Here is a 26,781-nt window from a genome sequence, read left to right as displayed (position 1 = left end):
TAGGCCTGAGGCTGCAGCTGGAGAGGAGAGCTGAGGCTGACTGCGCCTTAGCCAGGGAAGAACTTACTATGGAGGCAGAACACAGGAAAGCTGATGCTGAGAGAACTTTGGAAGAGAAAGAAATCTTGCTGGCTCATGAACGGAGTCTTAAGAAAACTGGACTTGCAGGCCAAACAGCTGGTAGAGTCTAGCAGGAATGGTGGCAGCAACACTACAGTGTCCAGTGGTAAAGGAAGGATCCACATACCCAGGGACTAAGTGCCTGACTTCAAGGAACGGAATAACTTAGACAGGTAAGAGGCATATGATGGCATGCTAGAGGTGCACAGGCTCCCTGAGGAGGATTGGGAGATGGTATATGGAGGCATATACCTAGTGATGGTAGAGACGTCCTATTTGCCCTGGAGAAGGGGGGCAGGCTGAGGTATCTCACCATGAAGGAGACCGTTGTCAAGAAGTATAGATTCACCCCAGAAGAGTGCAGGTTGAGATTCAGGGGCCGTCAGAAACTGTCTCACGAGTCCTGGGGGCATTTTGTGGGTTACATTTCCAAGGACCTGGTGGTTGGGTGAAGGTAAGTGTGGTAAACATCTACGAGGGGCTGTACGATTTGATGGCTATGGAGCATATGTTCAGTCACTGTTTTCCAGAGCTATGCCAACTCCTGGTTGATTGCAAGCTAACTAACCCCAGGGAGCTTGCAAAGGAGGCAGACCTCTGGGTGACTACCAGGGTGTCTAGGAAGGCATTTGGAAGTGATCCTAAGGAGGGTGACTCAGGTTCTCCTCAACAGAGTAAGAGGGAGGTATGCAGTGACCAGACAGGTCACAGTATAGTGAGGGAGAAAGCGGCCCCCATGTCCCCTTTCTGGGGGTACCACTTCACAGCGGAGAGTAATGAGGCCCAGATGGAGGGACAGTAAGTAGGTGGAAACATTCCACAGTGGGAGGAGCAGTGGGTCAGGGGTTTCTAACTCTGAGAACAGAGCATCCCAAAACTGACACTGGTGAGGCCGCTTCTGGCCAGGGGGCTCCATGCACTCACAGGGACAGAAGGCTGGGGACCTGCACCAGGCAGAATCTTACTTGACACATACAGAGTGTGTATACCTTGAGGGCAGTAGTGGTACTCCCCTAGAAGTCTTGGCTCTCCAGGGACATGTTCAGCCTAAGGGTACAGCCCCAGGGTTGAAAGTCCAGTTTCAGGATACCACCCCTGAACTGGTGGGAGATAGAGTGGAGAAAGGGTGCAAGACATCTGGGGCTACTGCTTTCCACTCTGAAAAACCACATAGGTCAGAGACCCCTGGATGGCTTGAAGTCTTGCTTTTGACACTGAAAGCTGACAGGTGCTTCTGATGGATGTTTAGGTGCTTCACAGATGGGTTCCACAGGGGAGGAGAAGGGTTTGCTATGGGTCAGTATAGACACAGGGATTCAACTGAGTTCAGAGCGGGGTAGAACTGACAAGGGCCCCTGCAGTAGAGGGCCATTGCCCACGTTCTATTGCCTAAGCATGGAAGTCCATCAATATATTTATTAGTCTACTCTGGCTTTAGCCTGGAGGGGGTTGTGTTGGAAAATGGCCCTTTCTGCAGGCTAATCCCCAAACAGTTTGCCTTCTTCCTCCTGCTTCCTGTCTCTGAACACATGTCTGGGGTGGGTGAGAGCTAGGCTTTGTGTGTTCCCCTAGACAGCCACACACAAAGGGAGTTTATGGGATGAGCCATCCTGGCAGGATGGGAGGGAGAAGCTGGACCCAGCCTCACTTATACCTGACTAGGCTGTGGCCTGTACCCACACAAAGGGCTGCATACCCCCCTGTAGTGAGTTTGGAGCCAAGCAGGAAGAGCAGTACCTTTGTGCACTTCAAAGGCCTGTCTTTGAAGTCTCCCCCACTTCAAAAGTCAAACTTGGATTAAGTACTGGACCTCTGACACCACTACTTTAGTATTCCTCTGGGCCTGTGGATACTGTGCCCAGAAGAAGGACTACTGTGCTGCTGAAAGGACTGCCATTCTGCTGGATTGCCACTCTGAAGGAGCTACTGTCTTGCTGTGCTGACCTGCTGCATGCTACCCTCTTGTCTGGAAAGGAAGTACTGGACCTGAATCCATCTTGAATCCAGGATCCCGGAGGGACTTAAAGGGCTAGTTTGCTGGCCTCCTGATCTGACCCTCAGGGACATAACAGGCTCCCCACAGCTCCTAGACCCATCAATGAGTTTCTGACCCTCAACAGGCCCTTAGTGTGGTTCTGGAGCTCTTAAAGTCCAGCTTTTGTGCTCTTCCCGACCGCAATCCGGCCGATTTTCTCATGAACGGCACCTTTCGCACAGAGAATCAGCACTAGCCATCGCAAGTTTATCTCTTCAGACAGCAAGCATCGTCCACTGGCGTGGAAAGTCACCACAGGGCACCAGCCCGTCCGTCCGTGATGCCCGGCCTGCTCTTCGTGCCCCGCCGGCCATCAACAGGAAATCTCTCCTGGCTCTCGGCAAACTTCTCTCCCGGGAATGGGACTCTTGATACAAAACTTGAGAAGTTAAAACTTCAGAAGGACTAATCTGAGAGTGTATTCGACCCGTGCTCCATTGTGGTCGGCCTGAACTTTTGGATTTGACCCGGTCCAGCGCGACCACATAGTCTTGGTTGGCACTCTATGCTTCTATGCGCTATTATACAGTTTATTCTTTAAAAATTCACAACTCCAGTTCTAATTATGAAATTTTGTAGTTTTGATCTTGTTTTGTCCATTAAATTAAGCTCTGTTTTTCTAACCAGGTGTGGGATCTTTTTGAGTGGTGTTTTTACTATTTTACTGTTTGAAGTGTTCAAGTGAAAATTCTTTAAAGTTGATCTCTACTAAAACCGAGGTCCTGTCATGTGGCAGAAAATCGTCCTTTTGGCCTCCAAGCTGTTGGCCTCAAAAACTTGGCACTCTTCCTGTCACAGTCAAAAGGTTAAAATCCTTGGGGTTCTCTTTGATAGTAAATTGTCCTTTGACGGGCAGATCAACCACATTACCTCTTCCTCCTTTTTTATTAAATCTGCTTAGGAAAGTTCTTTCTATTATTCCACAGGAACTGCAGAAAGCAGTGGTTTTCTGTCTCATTGTCTCCAAATTAGACTATTGTAATGCACTTTTCACTAACGTTCAGAAAATATATTTAAACAAGCTACCAATATTACAGAAAGCACCGGCCCGCCTGCTTTTAGATACACCTAAACACAAATCCGTGTCACAAGCCTTGGTACAGCTTCACTGGCTTCCAATTAAGAAGCACATTGATTTCAAGGCTCTCAGTATTGTCTTCAAGTCTTTGTAAAATCTAGATCTTGAATATCTCGAACGACAATTTTAGCATTATACTCCAGTCAGACCTCTTTGATTACCTTCTGCCTACAACCTAGTGATTCCTAAATTTAAGAGATCAAACTGGGGTTGTAGGAGTTTTGTGACCTGCACAGCTATGTTGTGGAACTCCATGCCTCTCAATCTTAAGATGAAGACCAACCTGCTGGGTTTCAGAAAGGCATTAAAAATGTGGCTCTTTATTAAACATGTTCAGTAACTGGTCTTATCCACCATTCCATCTGGGAGGCTTTACTCTTTTAGGCCAGTGCTAGACACCTCCTAGTATTAGAGCACTTTATACATTTTATTTTCATTTCATGACAAATACTTCACACATTCCCTCTAAGTTAAGCCTGACTGCTCTGTGCTAAGCTACCAAAGGGTGCGCACAGTTTAATTTGCCTTATCCTGATTAGGATTGTGGTTACTGTTTGACCAGGGCTCACACCTGAGTCAACCAGGAACACAATTTCGAACAATACCTTTTTCTCTTTAGCTGGTTTCTGTGCTAGCTGATCTAGCTCCAGCCTGAAGAGTTTCTGACTGGTGAATGGAAGTCTTATTATGACATACCTCTGACTAGAGTCCAACTTCCAGGACTTCATCCACAACAGCCTACGCCCAGCCCCTAAAGCCTCCGTTGAAGATGAGGCTGGCTATAAACGACAAAAGTAATGTCCAAAAGAAAATGAGCTAGCAACTCCATATTGGTGAGAATCGGAGGATGATCCTCATCATTCTGAAGGGTGTCAAACAGGGTCTGAAAATCTTTGAGTGATGCCTGTGATGCGTAGGATGCGTAGGTACTTGCACTTATGGAAAAATTAGCCGCAGTATAGGACCTCTGAAGGGAGAGCTCAACCTTTTTATCCACCACATCAGACAAAGTACACTCCTCTCATGTTAGACTTAATGCGAATGCCATTGTGGCCAACAAAGTGTTTACCTATGGCATCTGGAGAAACAGATCATCAAACTCATAATGCCAATTAAGAAAGCAAGGAATTGCTTGCTTGTCTGATCCTTCCATCCCTTGCACAGGATTGACTTTATCACTATATGCATCGGCAGGTCATCACAGTCCACCAAGCTACACTGATAATAAAGGCCCTCTTCCTGTTGGGTTTAAGAAGGTCTCTCAATTGCGAACCCTGAATATATTTGCCTCAGAGTTCAGATTCAGCATCCCCATCCATAGGGTCCAATTTCTATTTTTTTGTTGAGGACTCTGCCAATACAGAATCAGCAGAATCCACAGACTCCTTAATTAGAGCTTGTAGCTCTGACCGAGAAATTAGGAGCACTTCCTCCTCCTCAGCTGGAGGCTACTAAATATGATGCTGCTTGTGAGTAATCAGCAGGGCTGATCATGCTAAAGCAGCATTCTTCCTACTTTTAAAGTGTTGCCGAGCAACAGGATCTCTCTCTTTTGAGATATCGCTGCTCCACAAGACAGTGCTGCCCCCTGGATCTGTGCCCGCATAGAACTGCCGGCTGCGGTTTCCGACACCACCCAGCATGGTTCTTCAACCACCCTGAGTTCTAGCATCTGAGAAGCTCCCTTTCCCAGCCAAGCACATGCACTGGGAGCACATGCACAGTGCATCAACACTATTTGAGCTCCGCGACAAATAGACCAGGTAAAAAATGGCAACCATAAATAAACAGCAAGATACAATCAGCAATTAGACAAAAACTAAGTATAGCGCACCTTACCTCTCATCCGCAAGGACAGAGAAGAGTACAGGAAGATGGGTGGAAGGAGGAGGTTATATTCTTTCTATAGAAATAGAAAACAGTTTTAGGGATAATAGATCACTGGTGTGAAAAACCTCTATTGGAGGCAGAGTCACCTCACAAGTAAAGACTGGGACGAGAAGAAAGAGAATGAGAGAGTATAACGCACAAAACCATATAAAATTCAGCAGTTATGGTTACAGTTATCTCAAGCAACTATAACTCGTGCCCTAAGGTAACTATAACTCGCTCCCTTGCCATGTACAGTTTTTTTATCAATAATTTTGAGAGCTTACACCTCACTTGACCACAGGTGAAAGTCCAGCGACATTGATGTTTGGGAGACAATGACAACCAAGTTGCCTCAATGGATCCATCAGAGAGAGAAAGACGAGGATGCACTTCGTGAGAAGGACTTGGTTCTTAAACAAAAGATGAAAGCATATGCTGACAAAAGGCTACATGCGAAGAACATCCTCTTTAAGAAAGAAGATGGAGTGATTGCACACCAAATGCAGAAAAGAAAATCTTATGCTCCATTGGATGCAGAACCTTTTCAAGTGGTGTCCACCAAGGGACACATGGCGACTTACCAGTTCCCTGGTCAGTCTATTACCAAGAGACTCTTCTCATTTTCAGCATTTAACTCATCGTTCATCAGGTCTACATGTTGAAAGAGACTGGTTCTGAAGAATCAGGGACTGCTCTTGGCTCTACATCGTCAACGCAGATCCTGCACATTGATAGTGACAATTCCCAGTTTCCCATGACCAGATCAGGTTTAACAATTAAAACGGCAGAAAGATTGATTAAAGAGATAGAGATTTAACTGCGTGTGTGTGTATCTGTATATGTGTGTGTGTGTATATATATATATATATTCACTGAAAAAACCATAGGTTTCACACATGTTATAGTTAGCGGAAATTTTACTGATAAAAAACCAATGAAATTCCCCCGTTATAGTTACTGTAGGCAACTATAACTCACGCGACCGCAATCCTCTGCTGATGCTAATACTGTATTTAGACACTTATTTGCCCATGTCTTCTTCCATACATTTTTAGCTATACATATATTACAAATATTTTTTTTTCATAAAGACACATATGTCATCAGCAGAAGATTGCGGTCGCGTGAGTTATAGTTGCCTACAGTAACTATAACGGGGGAATTTCATTGGTTTTTTATCAGTAAAATTTCCGCTAACTATAACATGTGTGAAACCTATGGTTTTTTCAGTGAATTTGCAAGGTTTTTAAAATGCTAATTCCTAACTATAACGTGTGTGAAACCTATGGTTTTTTGCAGTGAATTAGTACGGTTTTTTAAATGCTAAGTTACTTTACGCCATTCGTAGCGTGCGCGCCCACTTAACGCAGTTCGTTCCGTGCGCGCACGGTGCGCTTCGTGCACCGTGCGCGCACAGTGAGCACGCGGTGCGCTTTGCGCACCGCGCGCCCACTTTACGCAGTTAGTGCCGTGCACGCACGGTGGGCACGCGGTGCGCTACGCGCACCGCGTGCCCACGTTACGCTAGATGGGCCATGTACGCACGATGCGCTTCGCGCACCGTGCGCACATGGAGGACATATGATGCACTTCGTTTTTAAAGGTAATATTTTAATTTTTCACAATAGTTATAAGCCATGCACAAATGGTGCCCTTCGGGCACCATTTGCACACGGGATGGAGAGAGTGTGGATAATTTTTTTTTTTAATATTTTTTTTTTTAATATTTTTGTTTTTCACTTCTGTGATAAGCCATGCACTATTGGTGACGTTCGGTCACCAATTGCACACGGGGTGGGGTTAGTGTGGATACTTTTTTTTTTTTTAGATATTTTTACCGTACGCGTACGGTAAGCGTAATCGGCAAAATTAGCGAAAAAATAAAAATTCTGTTTTTGGCCTTGGGGGATCTTTGGGGACTCCCTCTACATGGCTATGTGTGTGGGAGCTGTCAAAACAGCCCCTTTAAATGTTTTTGTGCTTTGTTTGTTAATCATCTCTCTCAGTGCGAGAGAGAAAATGGCGGCCGCCGCTTCCTGGTTTCGGCCGATTCGAATGTTTACTAAGATCTAAGAGCCAATCATAATCGCGCTCGCGCACGCCACCGTACGCGTACGGTAAGCGTACCGTAAGCGCACCGTAAGCTGGCTCAGATATATATATTGATTTTAAGGCTATTTTCTCAGAATCTACTGAACAGATTTACACCAAACCTACAAAAGGCACTTCCTTGACCTGAGGACTACCTCTCTGCCAAATTTCTAGTAATTCTATTCAGCCGTTCGGGCTGTAGCCCTGTCTAAAGGTCCTATGGAAAAATGCATGGGAAAAATGCGTTTTGGGACCCCCCTTTTATCTCAGCCCCCGCTTGACGAATCCCCCCGAGACTTACAGGGTAGGAGCGGAGCGTAGCGCCCCACCTATTTTGAAAAATTCGCGAGGATTCGTCGACCGGCGCCAAAGTTATTCAAAATAGAATGTTGCGGATTTCCTATGGAAACGTGGTCCTAACTATAACTACCTACTGGCGACCGCCAGTAGGTAATATATATATATATATATATTCACTGAAAAAACCATAGGTTTCAGGGAAGTGGTGTTTTTATAAGTGTATAGCTAAGTAAAAGTAAGTATGATCCATTGTTTGCATAAGTGAGTAGGATGACTTCATAAGTGATTAGGATGTGTGCTGGTGTGTAATGTCGATATAGGTGTATAAGTATAATTGATAGTGTTCTATTGATCATTGACAGCATGTATGAGTGAATCTATAGGTAAGTGATTAGATGTGTGTATAGATCTAGGAATCACTGAGTGGGTGTTTAGAAACTTGTATTGGTGTGTCAATGGTTTTAAATCTGGCACTCTGTATTTTACAGTGAGTGATGAAAGGTTATACTAGTGTATGATGAGGTGTATCTTATTGTCACGTGGATGATGTCATCAGTGATGCCATCAGTGATGTCATTTGAGATGTCATCAGTGATGTCACTGACCATGTCATGAATGATGTAATATGTGACATCATCAGCAGTGGATTGCGGGCACGCGAGATGTAGTTAGTACAACTAACTGTATCGGAGGAATTTCAATGGTTTTGTTCGAGTGAAATGTCCAGTTAACTATAACACCCCTAAAACCTATGGTTTTTTCAGTGAATTTCTAAGGTTTTTTAAATGCTAATTCCTAACTATATCAGGCCTGAAACCTATGTTTTTTTCAGTGAATTTCAAAGGTTTTTTAAATGGTAATTCCTAACTATATCAGGCCTGTAACCTATGGTTTTTTTCAGTGAATTTCAAAGGTTTTTTAAATGCTAATTCCTAACTATATCAGAAAATAGACAGATACTTTTCTGGTGAAAACCACACAATGGATTCCTATGGAAGGAAATACAAGTTACTGATAAGTACGGTTAGAATTACTTTTCAGGATCGGTACTGGGCTCAAAGAAGCAGCACTGAGGTCTCTCCTGATAACAGGTGAGTAAATCGGAATTCGTAGTTCAGCTGATTTTAAAGGAATATTTGTAAATTCCAAAACTCCACACTTAGAAGAATTTCCAAGTGAAAGCAGTCAATGTTAGCCTATGGAAGGAAATTCAAGTAACTGGTAAGTACGGTTAAAATTACTTTTCAGGATCAGTACTGGGCTCAAAGTTGCAGCACTGAGGTCACTCCTGATAACAGGTGAGTAAATCGGAATTCGTAGTTCGGCTGATTTTAGAGGAATATTTGCACAATGGTGAAGAAAGGGGGCGGGGCCTGAGGTGACATGTGTGCAAACACGCCCTGTGGCGCGTTTTAAGTTGGGGAATTAATTCCTCTTCAATCTTGAGGTGCCCTGGGGGCCAACTAGTCCACCAGGTACCTCCAGTATGCGCCAGGGAGCTGCGTTGCAGAGAGGTGTTCAGAGGCCACACCCCTTTTTACAACACTCTGCAACGCAGCTCTTTGGCGCTTACTGGAGGTACCTGGTGGGCTAGTTGGCCCCCATGGGACCTCAGGATTGAAGAGGAATTAATTCCTCAACTTAAAACGCACCACAGGGCGTGTTTGCACACATATCACCCCGTGGCGCGTTTTAATTTGGGGGATTAAGTCCCTTTGAATCCTGAGGGTTCCTGGGGTCCAACTAGCCCACCAGGTACCTCCAGTAAGTGCCACAAGGCTGCGTTGCAGAGAGGTGTAAAAATGGGCATGGCCTGGAGCACCTCTCTGCAACGCAGCCCTGTGTTGCTTACTGGAGGTACCTGGTGGGCTAGTTGGCCCCCAGGGACCCCCAGTATTGAAGGGGAATTAATTCCCCAATTTAAAACGCGCCACAGGGCTCGTTTGCAGAGTGTGCTTGTGAGGGGAGGGGCCTAGGGACAATCGCGTCTTATTTATTTTTCTTTTTTTTTTGAAAGGGGAGCTGTGTGGCCCCCCTCCCATGGCCAATTCCGGTCCCCAGGACCCCATTCCCCGGGGCATGGCCAACTTTTAAAATATTTTTATGGAGGGGGGCTGCGTAGCCCCCCTCCTCTGGCCACTTAAGGCCCCGGGGACCCCATCCCCCAGGCCGGCCATTGATTTATTTTTATTTTTTCTTCTTAATGGGGGAGGGGGACCGTGTGGCCCCCTCCCCCATTACGAGGTGGTGGTCCCCGGGGCTGGTGGCCCCTCTGGGCCCCCATACATATAATCCATTGCACCCGGGATTTGGCCCCCCCGGGGGCTAAATACCAATTAGGCGCGGGCATCCAGCGCGCATCTTCCCGTTTAAAAAACAAAATAAATTGTTTTGGGGCCTTGGGGGTCCTTGTGGGATCCCCTGAGCAGGCCTAGGGGGTCAGGGTGTTTCTACCCTGCCCCCTTTACGCATTTCGTGACGTTTTTGTGGGGGTTTCTTGTGCCTCGGTTCTACCGAGGCACAAGATGGCTGCCAACACTTCCTGATTCAGAGCATTTGCAGCCAATTAAAATGCAGCTCGTGCACGGCAGGGTGCGCTTAGGCTGCTCTTAGGGTAAGCGGACCCTCCGAGGCCATAGATTTATCTGTACTTTTAAATGTTAATTTCTCTGGAATTACTGAACGGATTTACACCATTTAAGCAAAAGGCATGAGTCTGAACTAAGGACTACCTCTTTGCCAAATCTAGTGTAATTACGTTCAGCAGTTCGGGCTGTAGCTGCGGCTAAAGGTCCTATGGAAAATTGCATGGGGAAAACGCGTTTTGGGACCTCCCTTTTTTCTCGGTCCCTGCTTGATGAATCACCGTGCAACTTTCAGGATAGGAGCGGACCGGAGCTGGCCAAAAGTTCTGAAAGTTTCACGAAGATTCGTCAATCGGCGCCAAAGTTATTCCAAATAGAACGTTGCGGATTTCCTATGGAAAATAGGTCCTAACTAAATCTACCTACTGGCGACCGCCAGTAGGTAATTATATATTTTTATATATATATGTGATCAAGGCCTCCCGTAGGCTGAAACGCGTCATGCTGGCATTGCTGTGAGACAAATAAAAAACTACTCACTCGCTTCCTGGGTCAGTGTTCGTCTGTTCCTGCTCTCCTCGTGACTGTTGGTTGGCAGGAGTGCTTATGGCGAAGTTCTTCGTTTTATATATATATATATATATATATATATATATATATATATATATATATATATACATATACATATATATATCTTGATTACCACATTCACCAGCCTCGATAATCCTTCCGGAGCTTGCAAAGTAAGTACACGAACCAGTTTGAAGTGCAAATTGATTTATTTGCCCAGAGCGACGGCCATAACGTTTCGGCTCCCTAGAGCCTTGCTCACATGACAGCGTTTAACCAATAGCGTCACATACTTAAGGTGTCAGTGCAAATTGCCCATAAAGTCACATGGGGGAGTCCATCATAGACATAGAAAAGAGAAATTGCAAATATAAATACAGTGTTAACATTTAGAACACATGGATATGCATTTATATTCTACAAATCGTATTGGCTACTGAAAAATAGAGAACATACTCAAATCTAACGGCATAAATGCCCATACGTCCCCACTATATAATATTCAAATAGTAGGATAGCATTTTGTTCAAAGATTACAGTGTGCCGTCAACAAGGTCAAAAATATAACCTGGTGACAATAGCTGGGGGTAGTCCAAAGACATCCCCTTGTTCAATGTGACGAAAAAAGTTTAAAGTGCAAATTTAAAGTGTATCAGTGCCTGTGTTAATAAAAACAAAAAATATCATAAATGCTCATATTCCAAATAGTCATAACCAACAGTGCATCACAAAAAGTTAAAATGATCTCAAAATATCATCATAATAACGTAATTTGCATAAAAATCAGGAGTCAGAGTCAGGTGGGGCATTCTAAATAATCACAATGATCTTAGTAATGATAGACTGATAGAATTTGACAAATTGGGGAACCATCATAGTCAACCCCAAAGCAATTCTAATGTTTAACGGAATGGTAGGTGAGTTCAAATGTGCAAATACGCAAAAATTTACATATACAGTACATCATGTCCATAATAAATAGTAAAATACTAAATATATAACCATAAATTAAATAGGTTTAAGACACATGACTAAAAGAGTAAAAATTGTCATATATATACAATGAATCTCAATTCCTGTTAGGAATATTGTAGATAAAATCCAATATAAAACAACAAAATATGTAGTCATCAACCAGTCCTATCATTGTACATGAAGGTTCAGACAAAACAGTGTTGATAAATCTAGCCCAAACATGTGTGTAAATCTTCCGTCATATTAAATCCCGATGGTGCCTTGGTATTGAGTTGTAAAATATATCGTGTTTCCAATCTACGTGAATTAATCTCACGGTCCCCTCCCCTTCGGCTAGGCTCAATAGCATCAATGATATAATAACTGAGTCCCCTAGTATCACTTTGATGGGTTTCCTTAAAATGCCTCGCAACAGGGTAGGTGTTGTCTTGATTGGAAATAGCACGTAAATGTTGCAGTATACGCTTGTGCACTGCTAATTTTGTGCTACCCACATAGCTAAGGTTGCATGGGCAAGTGAGGACATAAATCGCATATTCGGTTTTGCATGTCAACAATTTGTTAATTTTGTGTTGTCTGTTGCTGAATGGATCAGTAAAGGCTTTGGTATTGGTACCATGGGCACAAGCCTTACATGTCTTACACTTATAGAAACCACTACTGAGTTGTATCCAGGAAGTCTTGTCAATAGTTTCTGGATTTGTATTGACCAAGACTTCTCTCATTGTAGGGGCCCTACTGTAGGTAATCAAAGCTCGCTGTGGGAGCATAGGACCAATAATAGGATCGCTCCGTACTATGGGCCAATTTCTGTTAATAATCCTACGAATATCTACTTGTTGTTTACTATAGCCCATGATAATTCTGAATGCATCAACAGAATTTTTGTCCTTCCTCATTTGATTGTTTTGTATTGTTGTATCACATGTAGTGCTAGTAGTGGATCTTAACAATTCATCTCGGTCGAGTTTGTTAGTTCTTGCAATAACACTATCAATAACACCATTAGAATAGCCTCTTTCTCTAAACCTTTGTTTGCTCAGAACCTGTGCTGCTTTGAGATCAGTAACATTGCTGCATACTCTCTTGAGGCGCAGCATTTCCCCTATAAGGTATACTTCTAATGAGGTGGGAGGGATGGGCACTAGTAGCGTGTAGAGTAGAGTTGCCAGCAGTCGGTTTACGATAAAATCTAGTCTCAATACTGCCTGCATGTATATAAACTTCTGTGTCAAGAAATGTTACATTAGTTTCGCTACATGTTGCCGTAAAATGGAAGTTAAGATTATTAACATTTAAAATATCAATAAAACCATTGGCCTCATCCAAAGAACCATTCCATATTACAAAAAGGTTGTCAATAAACCGTAACCAGACAATCACTTTGTCCTTGAGGTATTGGGCATGCTCTTTTTGAAGGACCATCTCCTCCCAAAAGCCCATGTGAAGACAGGCGTAGCTAGGGGAAAAACTGGCCCCCATAGCTACGCCTCTCAACTGCTGGTACAATAAGCTGTTAAACATAAAATTATTGTTAAGGAGGCAAAACTCCAGCATCTCGATCAACATATCATTGTGGAACCCAAACTGCATTGGTTTGCGTGACAGAAAGTACTTTGTGGCCTGGATTCCAGCACTGTGTCCAATACTCGTATACAGTGAGGTCACATCCAATGCTAACATCCAGTACCCATCTTGCCATTTAGTTTTAACAATCTTGCGCAAAAAATCTCCTGTATCCTGAACATATGAGTCTAAGGATTTAACAAAGTCAATATATTGTGACGTTTTTTCGTACATCCCATCCCGGGCCGAAATGATGGGTCTGCCCGGGGGTTTATCCGAGTCCTTATGTACCTTCGGAATAAAATACAGGGTGGGGATAACAGGATTGTCTTTCTTCAAGAAATTATACTCGGCTTCAGAGATTAATTTGTGCCTCTTCCAACTAGACAGTTTGGTACGAAACTCATTGTTGGATATCTGAATAGCTGCTGCAGTGGTGCGGGCATAGCAATCCCTATCGTTAAGTTGTGTAAAGGCTTCATGATCGTAATACTCCTTTGTTAACAAAACAATATTGCCGCCCTTATCACTTTGACGGACAATAATCTTTCTATCACACTTGAGTTTCGAGATGAGCTGATCATATTGTTGGGTTTGTCGACTGTAATGACGTCGTTTTTTCTGAGTCTTTTCGTGTAATGACTTAATCTCTGCAATTACGATCTCATTGAATATATCCAACGCATCGCGGGGCATTATTGGATTATAAGTAGACTTGGGTCTGAACGGTGTGGTATATATGTGTGTGTGTGTGTGTGTTTTGTACAAATGTAAAATTTTCATTTAACAGAGGGATAGTGTCTAGCGAGTTAGCAATGACGGAAAGGACTCCTGATGGACTCCGTAGGGCTGTGACATATGTGTTAGAGTGGAATGCAATGAAGGCTGGTTTAGAATGTTGAGTTTGCGTTACAGGCAGATGAATAAAGATGTGTAATACTAAGGTCTGTGTGTGGCGTAATCATTGGCAGGTACCCAAGCTGGGGAGGACGCTACATTGTTGACACGTCTGTTTTTCTTCTTTCACAGGAAATCACCAGTAACCCTCAGTTTATTGTTTGTGGAGAGACACGGACAGATGTTTGCCAGGGAGAAGTGGGTGAGTATCTGGATAACGGTAAAATGAGATGAAGGTGGAAGCATGCAGTGGTGTAACACAGGCCCCATCATCCCTTGTGGTGCGGGGGCCCCTCAGCACAGTACTCTGCCCGGAGAGCTCCTTAATGAGTCCAGAGGGGGCCCCTCCACGTACCTTGCAGGGGGCCCCCTCAAGTTTTGTTATGCCAGTGGAAGCCTGAAACAGATGTGTTTAGAGAAATACTATAATGTGTAAAAGGAAGTCAGTGGGGCATATGTATGAAGCCCATTTCCCGTTCGCAAACAGGCCGATTCTCAGAATCGGCCCGTTTGCGAACGGGAAAAAGCCTTTTGGGATGTATCATCCTAAAAGGCCCTCGCAAAATAAGGAATTCCAAAATTTGCGATTCCCTATTTTGCAAAAGCATTTAAGGAATCGCAAATTGCGATTCCTTAAATGCAATGTAAAAAGCACCCAAGTTGTGCAATTTCTCCTTAAGAAATCTCAAATTACCACCAACTTCAAGTTGGTGGTAATTTGCAATTTCTTAGAAAAATGCACTTTTTGGCATTTTTCAAAGTGGCAAGTGGCGCACATACATGCTCTTAGGGCATGTATGTGCGCCACATGTGCACACATGCTCATTTCAGGGGTGCATCAGGGTGTCCTTATGACACCCTTGAAATTGCATTCGCAATTTGCGAGTACCTAATGGGTACTCGCAAATTGCGAATGTCTTCCCATTCATTCCTATGGGCCTCTAGGCCCATAGGAATGAAAGGAAAGCCATTCCTTAATTGCGAATTGCAATTTGCAAGTCGCAATTAAGGAATGCCAAGGAATCGCAAAAATTTTGCGAATTTTTAATTACATCTTGTTTTACGATTATCAAGTTATCAAATAGCGATTCTTCAAAATTGCTATTTGAGAATTGCAAATACTGTATTTGATACATATGCCTCAGTATGAGCTGTCAACAGACCCTGAACGTGGTCAAAGAAGAGCATCAGATCGAGGGCCATGGAGGGCAGTGGACCCTTTGGCTTAGAAAACAGAGGTGGATTAAGTATTTCCAATACATGTCTGAGTGTTCTAACTCAAAACCATGTCAGTGGATGAGTATCTGCTTGAGTACACTCACCTAATGTTAGTTACCATTTAGAGTATGGCCTTTCAATGCTTGGGTTTCACATCTTTAAAAGGAGGCTACGGATTGCTTTCCCTAGTGGCCCATCCTAATTAGGCCATCTAAATATGGCAACCTGAGTATGTCTACCGCCCTCCTGTGCCTGAGTCTGAGTGCCATCTTTGGGCAGATGCATACCTGTTTGCTAGTTACCTAGGTATCTGAACAGATGTTTTGCAAAGCCAGTTTTTTTTTTTAATTGCAAGAAGCACTCTGACCACATCTGTAACCTGCTGGTAGTGCCCTCTCATGACGGCCACCTACAACCAGTCATGGGTTATAGCTAAATGGCAGTTTGCATGCTGGGAATTGTAGTTTCACTTTTTACATGGTATTTAGGGTTTAGTTTTAGGCATGATGAAAGAACCAAAGCAAATGTTGATGGTTTCTTGTTATTGATTTTTTATATGTTTATATATATATGCAGCCCTATACTGTGGGCAGTTTTATTGGACAAATAATGACAGTGTTTAAGCTCTAAGAATATATTCAATGAAAAAATCAAAGATTGAAGCTTAGTTATAGTTAGGAAAATATATTTACCCTATACAAACCAAGTTTAGACTACATAAAGTTTAACAATTCCAAAGTAATAGTTATAACTTCCATTTGCACATTATCCACTAACTTCACATTATTATAAGTAGCGGACCTTGTTAAACAGTCTTTTCAGTTTGATAACCAGACAACACTAACGGTAACTCGCCACTCTGCTATTTACTGTGTTGTTACATATAATGTCATTTGAGAAGTTACAAGTGTTGTTATGAATTTTATGATTTCACATGCCATAAGTGATGCAGTATGCAATGGTGCAAGGGTATAAACAGTGCATGGAAAAGGCAAGAGTTATAGTTAATGTAGTGTGGCAAGTGAGGTCTCAAGACTGTGTTCAGAGGTACGTGACTTATAGTAATTTGAAGGTGGTGTGTAAATTATAAATTGAAGTTATAATTATAACTTTACAATTTTTAATGTTTGTGTATTTTAATTTGGGTTTGTTTACAAAGAATACATAAGGTGTTTCAAACTAAAAATTATCCTTAACATTTGTTTTTTTATTGTATGTTAATGTTTTTTAGTTTTGAATAAAAATGTGTTTCAAATCATAGTGTGGGGTGTCATTGACTGGAGTGTCGTAAAGTGGAGTGTAGTACAGTGCAGTGAAGGAGGGTCATAGAATCTAGTGCCATAGAGTGGAGTATTGTAGAGTGGAGTGGAGTAGAGTGGAGTGTACAGGCATACAGTGGAGTATGGAGTTGTGGAGTGTACAGGGATAGAGTGGAGTAGAATGTCATAGACTGCTATGAAGTGTGGTAGACTTATCGAGTGGAGGTATATGAAGTGGAGGGGATTGTCATACAATGGAATGGCGTTGGGTGGAATGGCGTACACTGTAGTAGCGTAGAGAAGATTACCGTAAAGTGGAGTAGCATACAGTGGAATAGCATACAGTTGAATACTTTACTGTGGAGTATAAAAGAGTGGAATAGCGTTGAGTGGTGTACAGCAGAGTGGCGTAGAGTGGAGTAGAGTACAGTGGATTCACTTAGATTGGGGTGGCATATATTGAAGTGGCAAACCGCAGAGTTGAGGAAACTGTAATAAATTGGAGTGGCGTTGCATACCATACAGTAGAGTGGAGTGCTGTGTTGTACAGTGTTGAAACTGTCAGAGCGGAGTAGAGTGTTGTACATTAGAGTGTACAGGCATAGAATCAAGTGCAAATTTGGACAGTGGAGTGTACATGGATAGAGTAGAGTCTAGTAGACTGGCATGGAGTGTAGTAGAGGTTTGTAGAGTGGAGTTATATAGAGTGGAGGAGAGTACAATGGAGGGCCGTAGAGTGGAGTGACATAAAGTGGAATAGTGTAGAGTGGAGTAGCATAGACTGGAGTTGTGCACAGTGAAGTGGTGTAAAGTGTAGTGGCGTACAGTGGAGTAGTGTACAGTGCACTGGTGTACATTGAAGTTGTGTAGATTAGAGTGGTGTACACTGGAATGGGGTAGAGTGTAATAGCATACAATGGAGTGGCATATGGTGTAGTGGTGTACAGTGGAGTAGTGTACAGTGCAGTGGTGTACATTGAAGTGGTGTGGACTAGTGTGGTGTACACTGGAATGGGGTAGAAGAGTGTATTAGCATACAATGGAGTGGCGTCCAATGGAGTAGAGAATAATGGAGGGGGGTAAATTGGAGTTGCATACACTGGAGTGGCATACAGTGGAGTGGCATACAGTGGAACAGCATGGAGTGGAGTGGCATAAAGTGGAATGACGTAGAGTGGAATAGCACATACTGGAGTAGCGTATAGCGGAGTGGCATACAGTGGAGTGGCATATACTAAAAAGGCATAGACTGGAGTTGCATATATTGTAGAGTGGAGCTGTGTACAATGTAATAGCTTATAGTGGAGTGGCATAAAGTGGACTCTTGTACAATGGAGTGGCATAGATTGTGTAATATTGTATAGTGGAATAGTGCACAGCGGAGTGGTGTATAATGGAGTGGTGTAGACTGAAGTGGTGTAGAGTGGCATGGGGTAGAGTGTGATAGTGTAGTGAGGATATGGACACACCTGCGGACATTGCTAAGTTAGCATAAGTTAGTATATGCTTGGCCGCCATTTTGTCGCTTGTGCTCACGTTCCTACATGCCACATTTCTCGTAAATACTTTGTTTAATCGCTTTCACGTGAGAACTGTCTGCATTTCACATATTTAGTTAAACACTCTGCTCCTCGTCTGTACAGCGTGTTCAAGGTCCAAAAACAATGAGCTCTGTTGATTTGCTTTGGTCAGTCTCACGTCCCTAGCCATAACATAGAACACAGCTGCAAACCTGGAAATCTGGTGCTTTTAATATTGCCTTGCATGCATGTTAGGACACTTGGAGAAATGCTTTCCTGGATAGAAGAGCTGTGCTCGTCCGGTGATGTAAATTCCTGCATCTGAACTCGGAGGTATGGGGTCCCCCTGACAAAGCCTGAAGGTCTTCTATAATTATAATAAACTAGCTTTTAGCACGGGGAGGGTGCAAGGCGCTTTAGTTTCCCCCATCATTATAATATGATTTGCCATTTTGCTTTATATGGAATTGTAACAATGCTGATTTGTTTGATCTTATGTATATTGCTGCCAGTATTGGCTCGTGTACTGCATTATAGAGCTCGTTAGTTAAAATAAACATTTTAAACTATTCCTTGACTCTATTTACTCATGTTGTGGACAAGTACGAGAGCTTGAACGAAAGAGTGCTCTTGTTCCCACGTATCCTGAGAGCGACGGAGTAGCTTGTTCTAGGAGGTCTAATCATTGGTAGCTTCGCTTTAGCACGGAGAACGAATGAGACACTATAGATAGTCGGATTGGGGTTCGGAGCACCAAGGTGGGTATTTTGGTACCCCACTACATACCGAGGTCCTGGTTTCCTGCGCATAGTTCTGTGTATGTGCAGAATCCCTGCAACAATAGCATACAGTGGAGTGGCATACATTGCAGTGGGGTCCAATCAAATAGCATAAACTGAAGTGGCTTAGAGTTGAGTTGGATACACTGGAGTGCGTAGAGTGGAATAGCATACAGTGGAGTGGCATTCATTGGAATAGCAGACTGGAGTAGAATACAGTGGAATGGCGTAGAGTAGAATAGCGTATACTGGAGTAGCGAATATCGGAATGGCATACAGTGGAGTGGCATACACTGAAGAGGCGTAGCGTGGAGTTACATACAGTGTACTTGCGTAGAGTAAACTGGCATACAGTGGAGTTGTGTATAGTGTAATAGGGTAGAGTGAAGTGGCATGGAGCAGAGTGGCATACAGTGGGGTGACTTAGAGTGTAATAGTGCATAGTGGAGTAGCATACAGTGGAGTGGTGTATAATGTAGTGGTTTAGGCTGGAGTAGCGTGAAGTAGAGTGTAATAGCATACAGGGGAGTGGTATACATTGAAATGGGGTCCAATCGAATAGCTTAAGATGAAGTGTCATAGAGTGGAGAATCATACACTGGAGTGGCGTACAGTGGAGTAGCGAACAGTGGAGTGGCATACAGTGGAATAGTGTACAGTGTAGTGGTGTACATTGGAGTGGGGTCCAATCGAACAGTGTACAATCAAGTGGCATAGAGTGGAGTGCCATACAGTGGACTGGAGTAGCGAACAGTGGAGTGGCATACAGTGGAATTTCGTACAGTGGAGTGTTGTAGAGTGGAGTTGCATACACTGGAATAGAGTAGAGTGGACAGGCATTCAGTATAATGGAGTAGAGTAGAATAGAATGTAGTGGAGTAGCATCCAGTGGAGTGACGTAGACTGTAGTGGCATACAGTGGAATAGTGTACAGTGTAGTGGTGTACATTGGAGTGGGGTCCAATCGAACAGTGTACAATCAAGTGGCATAGAGTGGAGTGCCATTAAGTGGACTGGAGTTGCGAACAGTGGAGTGGCATACAGTGGAATTGCGTACAGTGGAGTGTTGTAGAGTGGAGTTGCATACACTGGAATAGAGTAGAGTGGACAGGCATTCAGTATAATGGAGTAGAGTAGAATAGAATGTAGTGGAGTAGCGTCCAGTGGAGTGACGTAGACTGTAGTGGCGTACAGTGGTGTTGTGTATAGTGTAATAAATAGCGTACAGTGGAGTGGCGTAGAGTGCAGTCTTGTACAGTAGAGAGAGGTATAAATTGCAGTGCCATAGATTGAAATAGAGTATAGGGGAGTGGCTACAGTGGCGTGGCATGTGGATGTATATGAAATTTAGCAGCAACGTAGATTATGGTGTGCAGAGAAGACGCAAACCAACTAATCAACACAGGGCCACGAATGGTGTCCTTATGTTCCTTTGTAAATCAGACTTAAGTATTGCATTGCCCATGAGACACTATGAGTGACGCAAGGGTACCGCAATCCAATAATACATAATTGGATAATGGCTGTTTTTAGAGAATGAAAAGGCGACCATATTGTTTTTACTACACTTTGGCTGTGTTCACAGTTAGGTCCTTAGAAATAGGTATGTAGTAGGTCCCTACCTATTACCACTTTTTTGAAGTGGTAATAGGTAGCAGAATTTATTTATTTTTTCATATATTTTTTAAAAAGTTTACGGCCATGTACCTCAGCAGGTTCACAAACTTTTGTGAAATTCTGCCAAAGTTCTGCAGTGACAGATATCACTAAGTATAAATGCCTTATAACTTAAAATATACTTAACCTACTTAACCGCAGTAACCAAAAAGCATCATCTCTGCACCATAATGTATAATCGTGCAACATTTCATGTAAATCCATTCAGCCATTTTCACATTACGTCAATTACAATATTCTATGGAAAATGCATTGGTGGAAGAACGTGTTTTGGGACCCCCTTTTATCTTTGTACCCCTTAACGATTCACCACACAAATTTACTTAATCTCAAAATGTAGAAAATTATATAAGTCTCGAAAGATTTGTGGTAATTAGTCAGACTGATGTAAAGTGATTCTGGAGGTAATATCCGAGGAACTGCTATCTTTGGGAATACTAACTATAAATACAGAGTGGCAATCAGATTTAATGGGATTTCTTTCTATCTATTGTATTTGTTATGTATTTGTTCATTGGTTTACATAATCTTGTGACCATAAATGTGTCTTTTAGTTGTTCATGTAGCAATTCTGAAACTTTACCTATGTAGCCTAGTTTATTTTGTTGCGGTTCCTTGCTACTTTTAGGAGGATTGTATTGCATTAGAAGTGAATGAAAGCCAATCATTATTATAAAAATTAAGATTATTTTTATATGGCAAATTACCATGTCCTCTATTTAGTAGTTTGTATAGCTCACTGCTAGGTCACTTTTCTATTTTTGTTGCACAGGAGTAGATAAGGAAAATGAGGTTTGTTTGACTTGTTGGACACACTTTAATTTTGTGAGCTAGAGACCATGTAAAGAAAACTTATGTAGATTAAAATGTATTCTATATGTTATGTATTTGCTTATAGAGTTCCAATAGCAAGTGACCATAAATGGGTCTTTCAGTTATTCGTGTAGTAAATCTGAAACTAAACATATGAAATCTAGTTTATTCTCTGGGCTTCCTTGCTACTTCTAGTAGGATTGTGCTACATATAAAGGCCAAAGTGAATGAAAGTGAATGAAAGGCAATAATTGTTATTGTTGTAGAGTCTCCCCCTGCCCAGAAGCATGCAGATGAAGAAAGCCACATAGGAGCTGTTATCAAGCATTACTTTATTCCTCATTATACCCTCACACACTGCGCATTACATCATATTTCAGGATCTGCTTTTGTGATTAACCCCACTTTTTGCTTGATGTAATGCTGTTTCTGACTAGTCTGACTGGGATCCTGCTAATCAGGACCCCAGTCTCTGTGCTTTCTCCCCTACATTGGGTTGGTAAGTACTTAGGTACATTCCAGATTGAACACTGGTGCAACCTTATCAATCCCTAGTATATGGTACTTAGGTACGCAGGGCATAGGTATACCAGGGGTCCCCCAGGGGCTGAAGCATGTGTTATGTATTATGCCACCCCTGGGAGACCTCTCAATTTGTAACTACAGATCTGCCATTGCAGCCTGTGTATGCTGGTGCTAGCACGAAAGATATAGGTTTACCTATATCTAAGGTCACTGCACTTAAAACCAAAAAGTCACTTCTACAGCAGGCCTTACAATCCTGAAGGCAGGGTGCTTGGTTCTAAGTGTGAGGGTGCCCCTGCATGAGCAGGACATCCCTACAGCCCATGGAGTCCATTCGTCTGGGTTGTAAGTGAGACAGCCATAGGACATATAGAGAGGCACTTGGCCATTGCGTGATAACCATCTCGAAACTGGCTGTAATGAACCCTGTCGTGTTTGGTATCAAACATGTTGGAATCATACCCCCACACTGTAAACGGTGTGGGGGTATGATTCCATGCACTGTAAAGATCCTTTGGAAGACCCTCGATGCTCCAAGTACCAGTCTTCCAGACACGTACAGCAAGCCATGGCTGCTGCCGGCCACAGAAACGTTTCTATCCTCCTGCTGCTGAGCCAAGCTCGGGCAAGGGAAGGCAGACAATAGGTTCCTGTCATAGGGAGGTGTAACCAACTCCCAGACAGGGTTTCGTATATTGGGGCAGAGTGGGAGCACTTGCCAGTGCCACATAGTATGCGTGCAGGGCACACTTGGTGCCCTCCATGCATAGTCCAGTTCAAACCAGTTCAGGGAGCTGTTGGCTCCATCTCTGGTGCGAAACTGGACAAAGGACAGGGGAGTATCTACCCCCTTGTCCAGCCCCTCCTTTGAGAGGAACCCCGGAATCGTCCCAAACCTTTCCTTATGGTCCATAACGGCTTACCTGTGGGTGGATCCCTGGATTCGTCATGAGACAAGATTCCTTTCAGACACCACTTCTTCTTCGGCCATCTGGACTCTCTGGACTTTACTCTGGGCATCAAGGCTGCAACCGGGAAGACTTCTGCTGCTCCTGATCTCCTTGCCCTGCTCGTCTGCTGCAACATCTGTGCCTGTGCCCCATACAGGAACCTTCAAAGGCCTGTGGACATCCAAGATACCTGAAGGAATCTCCCTTGCAGTGAAGGGGTCACTTCCCTGCATCCGCAGGCACCGCAACTAAGCTAACCGGTCTGCTGATCCTGAGCTTCCACAGACTCCAAAAGGCTCAGCAACACAGGTGGTGGTTCTTCACAGACCACGAGGCCTGCCCTGTCCTCTCACCAAGTTTGTGGTGAGTCCCCTGGACCTTGCTGGTTCCGACAATGCACCTTCTTCGCTGTCCACATTGTTTGCAGTTGCCAATGCTTATTGGTGCTTCCGACGGACACCAAACCCTCAACTCTCGAAATCCAATGTGGGACAGCTAGTGAACGGCTCCTGGTCTTCCACGGCATTGCCTGGTCCTTACAGCTGTATCTCCAAGGTCACCATCAACTCTCCTGCAGCACCCGACATTGGTAGGCATTTGTCTTGCTGTGCCTCCTGGTCACTTCCAAGTGGCATAGACTCTGTCCCCTCTGCTTCTAAGTACTTCTCAACTTGAATTCACCTTTGGGTTCCACCGGACACTTTCTCCTTCTCCAGCAGCAGCATCTTCCTGAAGTCTTCCATTGGTTTGACTGCAGTTTCTGACAACACTTTATATTTATGCACCCGGCTCCCCTGGGACAGGTATCCTGGTTCCTAAGGTATCAATTGGTGGAGTGGCTCTCCAACCTTCTGTCTTCTACGGGATTTCTTCAGTGTCCACTGGGAAGGGTCCTTCTTCTTTAAAATTGCAACGCGACTTACCCATTGACTTGAATTGATCCCGCAGTCGTGTTCCCACTCTGCACACAGCCTACGTGTGGCTCCTGGTTATTTACCTTGGGTGGTTCCATGGGTCCCCGGCACTTCTATGTCTTCTGGGTATAGTCTTGACATGAGTCGTGGTTCGCATACCACTATCTTAGTATATGGTTTGGTCTCCCCCTGGTGACCACTGTGTATTACGTGCTACTTACCTGTTTCTGTTGAAAAGTATTGTGTGCATTGTGTGTATCTCTGGCTAGGAGATACCAGTATGTGTTAATGAGTGTTATATAATGAATACATAATTTTATAAATACACTGTGTGGTTCTTTTTCACTTAATCTATATCAATAACATTATGTTCTGGTAAAACAAGCTGCTTTACACTCCTTCTGGACTAAGCCTGAAGGCTGCTCTTCACAGCCACCCCTTTCTAAGGTTGTCTAAGACCTCTTAAATCACCATAAGGGTTGTCTGGATTGGTGCAAGATGCCCACTTACATAAGTGTACTCCGTATACGAGGCCAGCTTCGCACAATCTTCCACTGGATGGATCTGCTTTTCAGAATCCTCCAGATACCCCCAAATCCCTGCACGATCTCTCCCAATTCTCCTCCTTATTTGCTCTCCACTCCCTCACCTTTTGTCACATCTCATCTCCATCACGACTATTCCATTACTGTGTGGATTTTGCATGAAAAAAGTGGTCATAATGTGAATTAGTGACTTGAATTTCTTAATAGAAACAAAACCTCTTCCCTTGGGCTCTGTGTTGAGTTCTAGATGCGGAATGTAGTCCAGGAAGCTGGCTCTGTAAATACTATACCAAAGTGAGGTATATTGTGCACAGAGTCCAGCGGAACCCCAAAGGTAGGCAGAGGTAAAGTTAGATAGCACCTCACTCTCTATTTGTGGTAGTGTGGTCGAGCAGTAAGGCAGTATCAGAGGGCAGTGTTAAGCATTTGTTGTACACACTTAGGGGTCGATTCTGATCCTGTATTTCTTTTTTCCGTACGACTCGTATCCGTATTTTTTTCCGTACGAATTGTACAAGTCACATCCGACCCGTGAAGTACGATTCGTACGGGAAAAATACATACGGATCGGCCCGATCCGTACAAATCGCATCGGGAAAAGTTGTACGAGACGGACCCGGACACTTTTCCGTACGAATCGTAAAAATACAGTCCGAGCGTACAAGTACGATCCGGACCGGCTTTCCGATTTACGAATCGTACAGAAAACGTCCCGTACACGGGGAATGACTTTACCCGCTACGAAGCGAAATTTGTACGACTCGTATCCCGGGAAAAGTTGTTCCTGGGGTGCGAGTCGTACAGGCCCCCCCATTCATATGTACACACCGTACAACAACATCGCGTATGTACGGTGTGTACCCCCAGCGCGTATGTACGCACCGTACCCCCAGTACGTATGTACGCACCGTACATACGTGCTGGGGGTACGGTGCGTACATACGCGCTGGGTGTACCGTGAGTACATACGCGCTGGGGGTACGGTGCGTACATATGCACTGGGGGTACGGTGCGTACATATGCGCTGGGGTTACACACCGTACATACGTGCTGGGGGTTCGGACCGTACATACGTGCCAGGAGTACGCACCGTACATACACGCTGGGGGTACGCACCGTACATACACAACGCACGGGGGTGTATGCCTGTACAACTCGTACCCCTGGGGACTCAGCTTTTACGGCTGTTATTGGCTCCCGTAAAAAAAGAGCCATACGGAGTGACGTAGGGACGAATCGTACTTGCTGGGCCGTAAAACACTGCTTAAATACGTATGGACGTCGCGTACAGGCTGTTCCGGATCAGAATCGTAGGTTTTTTTGACCCGTACGGTCTTTTGTACGAAACGTACGGAAATAGGCTTTCTGTATGAATCGTACTTCCTAGGTTGTACGGAAAGTTTACCGGGTACGACGATTCGTACGTCCTTTTTCCAGGATTGGAATCGGCCCCTTAGTCAGCAAATCAATTCACACACTCAAAAAATGAACTTCAGACCAATTGTTTTTGTATAAAAATATTCTTTTAGTTATTTTATTTTCTAGAACAAAGCAAGCCTGGCACAGGTAAGCAATAAATACTTGACAGTAGTAATGCAGTTTGTAAACAGCTTGAATTGTAATTGCATATGCACTTTGCTTTGACTTACAGTATGGTTGCAGAGAAATGCAATACTTTGTAAATACAGTACATAGACTTGAATGGGCTTGTCAGTAAAATACCAGGTAAGTTACTTTTTGGATTACTTTTCTTACACAGAGTAGTATACCTAGATGCTACTCTGGGACATTTACTGTAAATAGGTAATTAAATCATTTTTGTTTAACAGCACAATTTTAAAGAATTTCTTTAGGTTTTCAAACTCCACACTTAGAAACTTTTCCAAGAAAAACAGTCAATGTTATCCTATGTCATTGGTTTTAAGGTAAGTATTTGGTAGTGGGAGTTGAGGTTCTGTGGTAGACTCTGGGGTCCCCCAGGGTCAAGGATGCACTCTTGTTACACCCTCTGCTTCACTCAGGCGGCCATGTGCAGGGTGCTGAGGCCAAATGTTATCCAATGAGGGATAGAGGGCCTCTGATTGGTGGCTGCTGACGAGCAGGCCACTTGGTTGTGGGAGCAAAGCTCCTGGACTTTAGCTCAGGGCAAATGGGGAAACAAAGTAGCCCCAAAGGTGAACCCTCAGCAGCACTAGGGCGGCCGGGTGCAGGGTGCTGTTTCAACGTCGTCGGGCGCCCTGTTGTTTGGAATGGGGAACCTTGGTTTGCAAAGGCATTGCAGGCTTGGGGACGAAGGTCTTTTGGGTGCGACCACCACTTCAAGAGGGAAGTTGAGGGTTGGTTAGGCACCGTCGGTTTGGCCACCCAAGGCCGTGGGTCGTCGGGTGCAGGGGTGCCTTTTGGGGTCTTACCAGCTCCTGGTCGCGGTTTGGGGTACCTTCCGGATTTAGGCTGCAGGCGTCGGCTGGAGGCTTGAGGCAGGTCAGGGGTCA

General features: G+C 43.9%; 1 protein-coding gene across 1 annotated transcript in view; it reads left to right on the top strand.

Annotated features, from left to right (window-relative positions):
* Positions 1 to 26,781, top strand: part of LOC146813821 (calpain-1 catalytic subunit-like) — a 701,058-nt gene that overhangs the window by 127,999 nt on the left and 546,278 nt on the right. The window contains exon 2 of the mRNA XM_085610275.1: positions 14,222 to 14,291. Within this exon, the coding sequence (XP_085466401.1) occupies positions 14,222 to 14,291 (70 nt within the window). The remainder of the gene's footprint in view (positions 1 to 14,221; positions 14,292 to 26,781) is intronic.

This window comes from Triturus cristatus, chromosome 6 (assembly GCF_964204655.1).
Source record: "Triturus cristatus chromosome 6, aTriCri1.1, whole genome shotgun sequence".
Classification (NCBI taxonomy): domain Eukaryota; kingdom Metazoa; phylum Chordata; class Amphibia; order Caudata; family Salamandridae; genus Triturus; species Triturus cristatus.
Note: the sequence above shows the minus strand (reverse complement) of the source record. Positions and strands in the feature narration are given on the sequence as shown.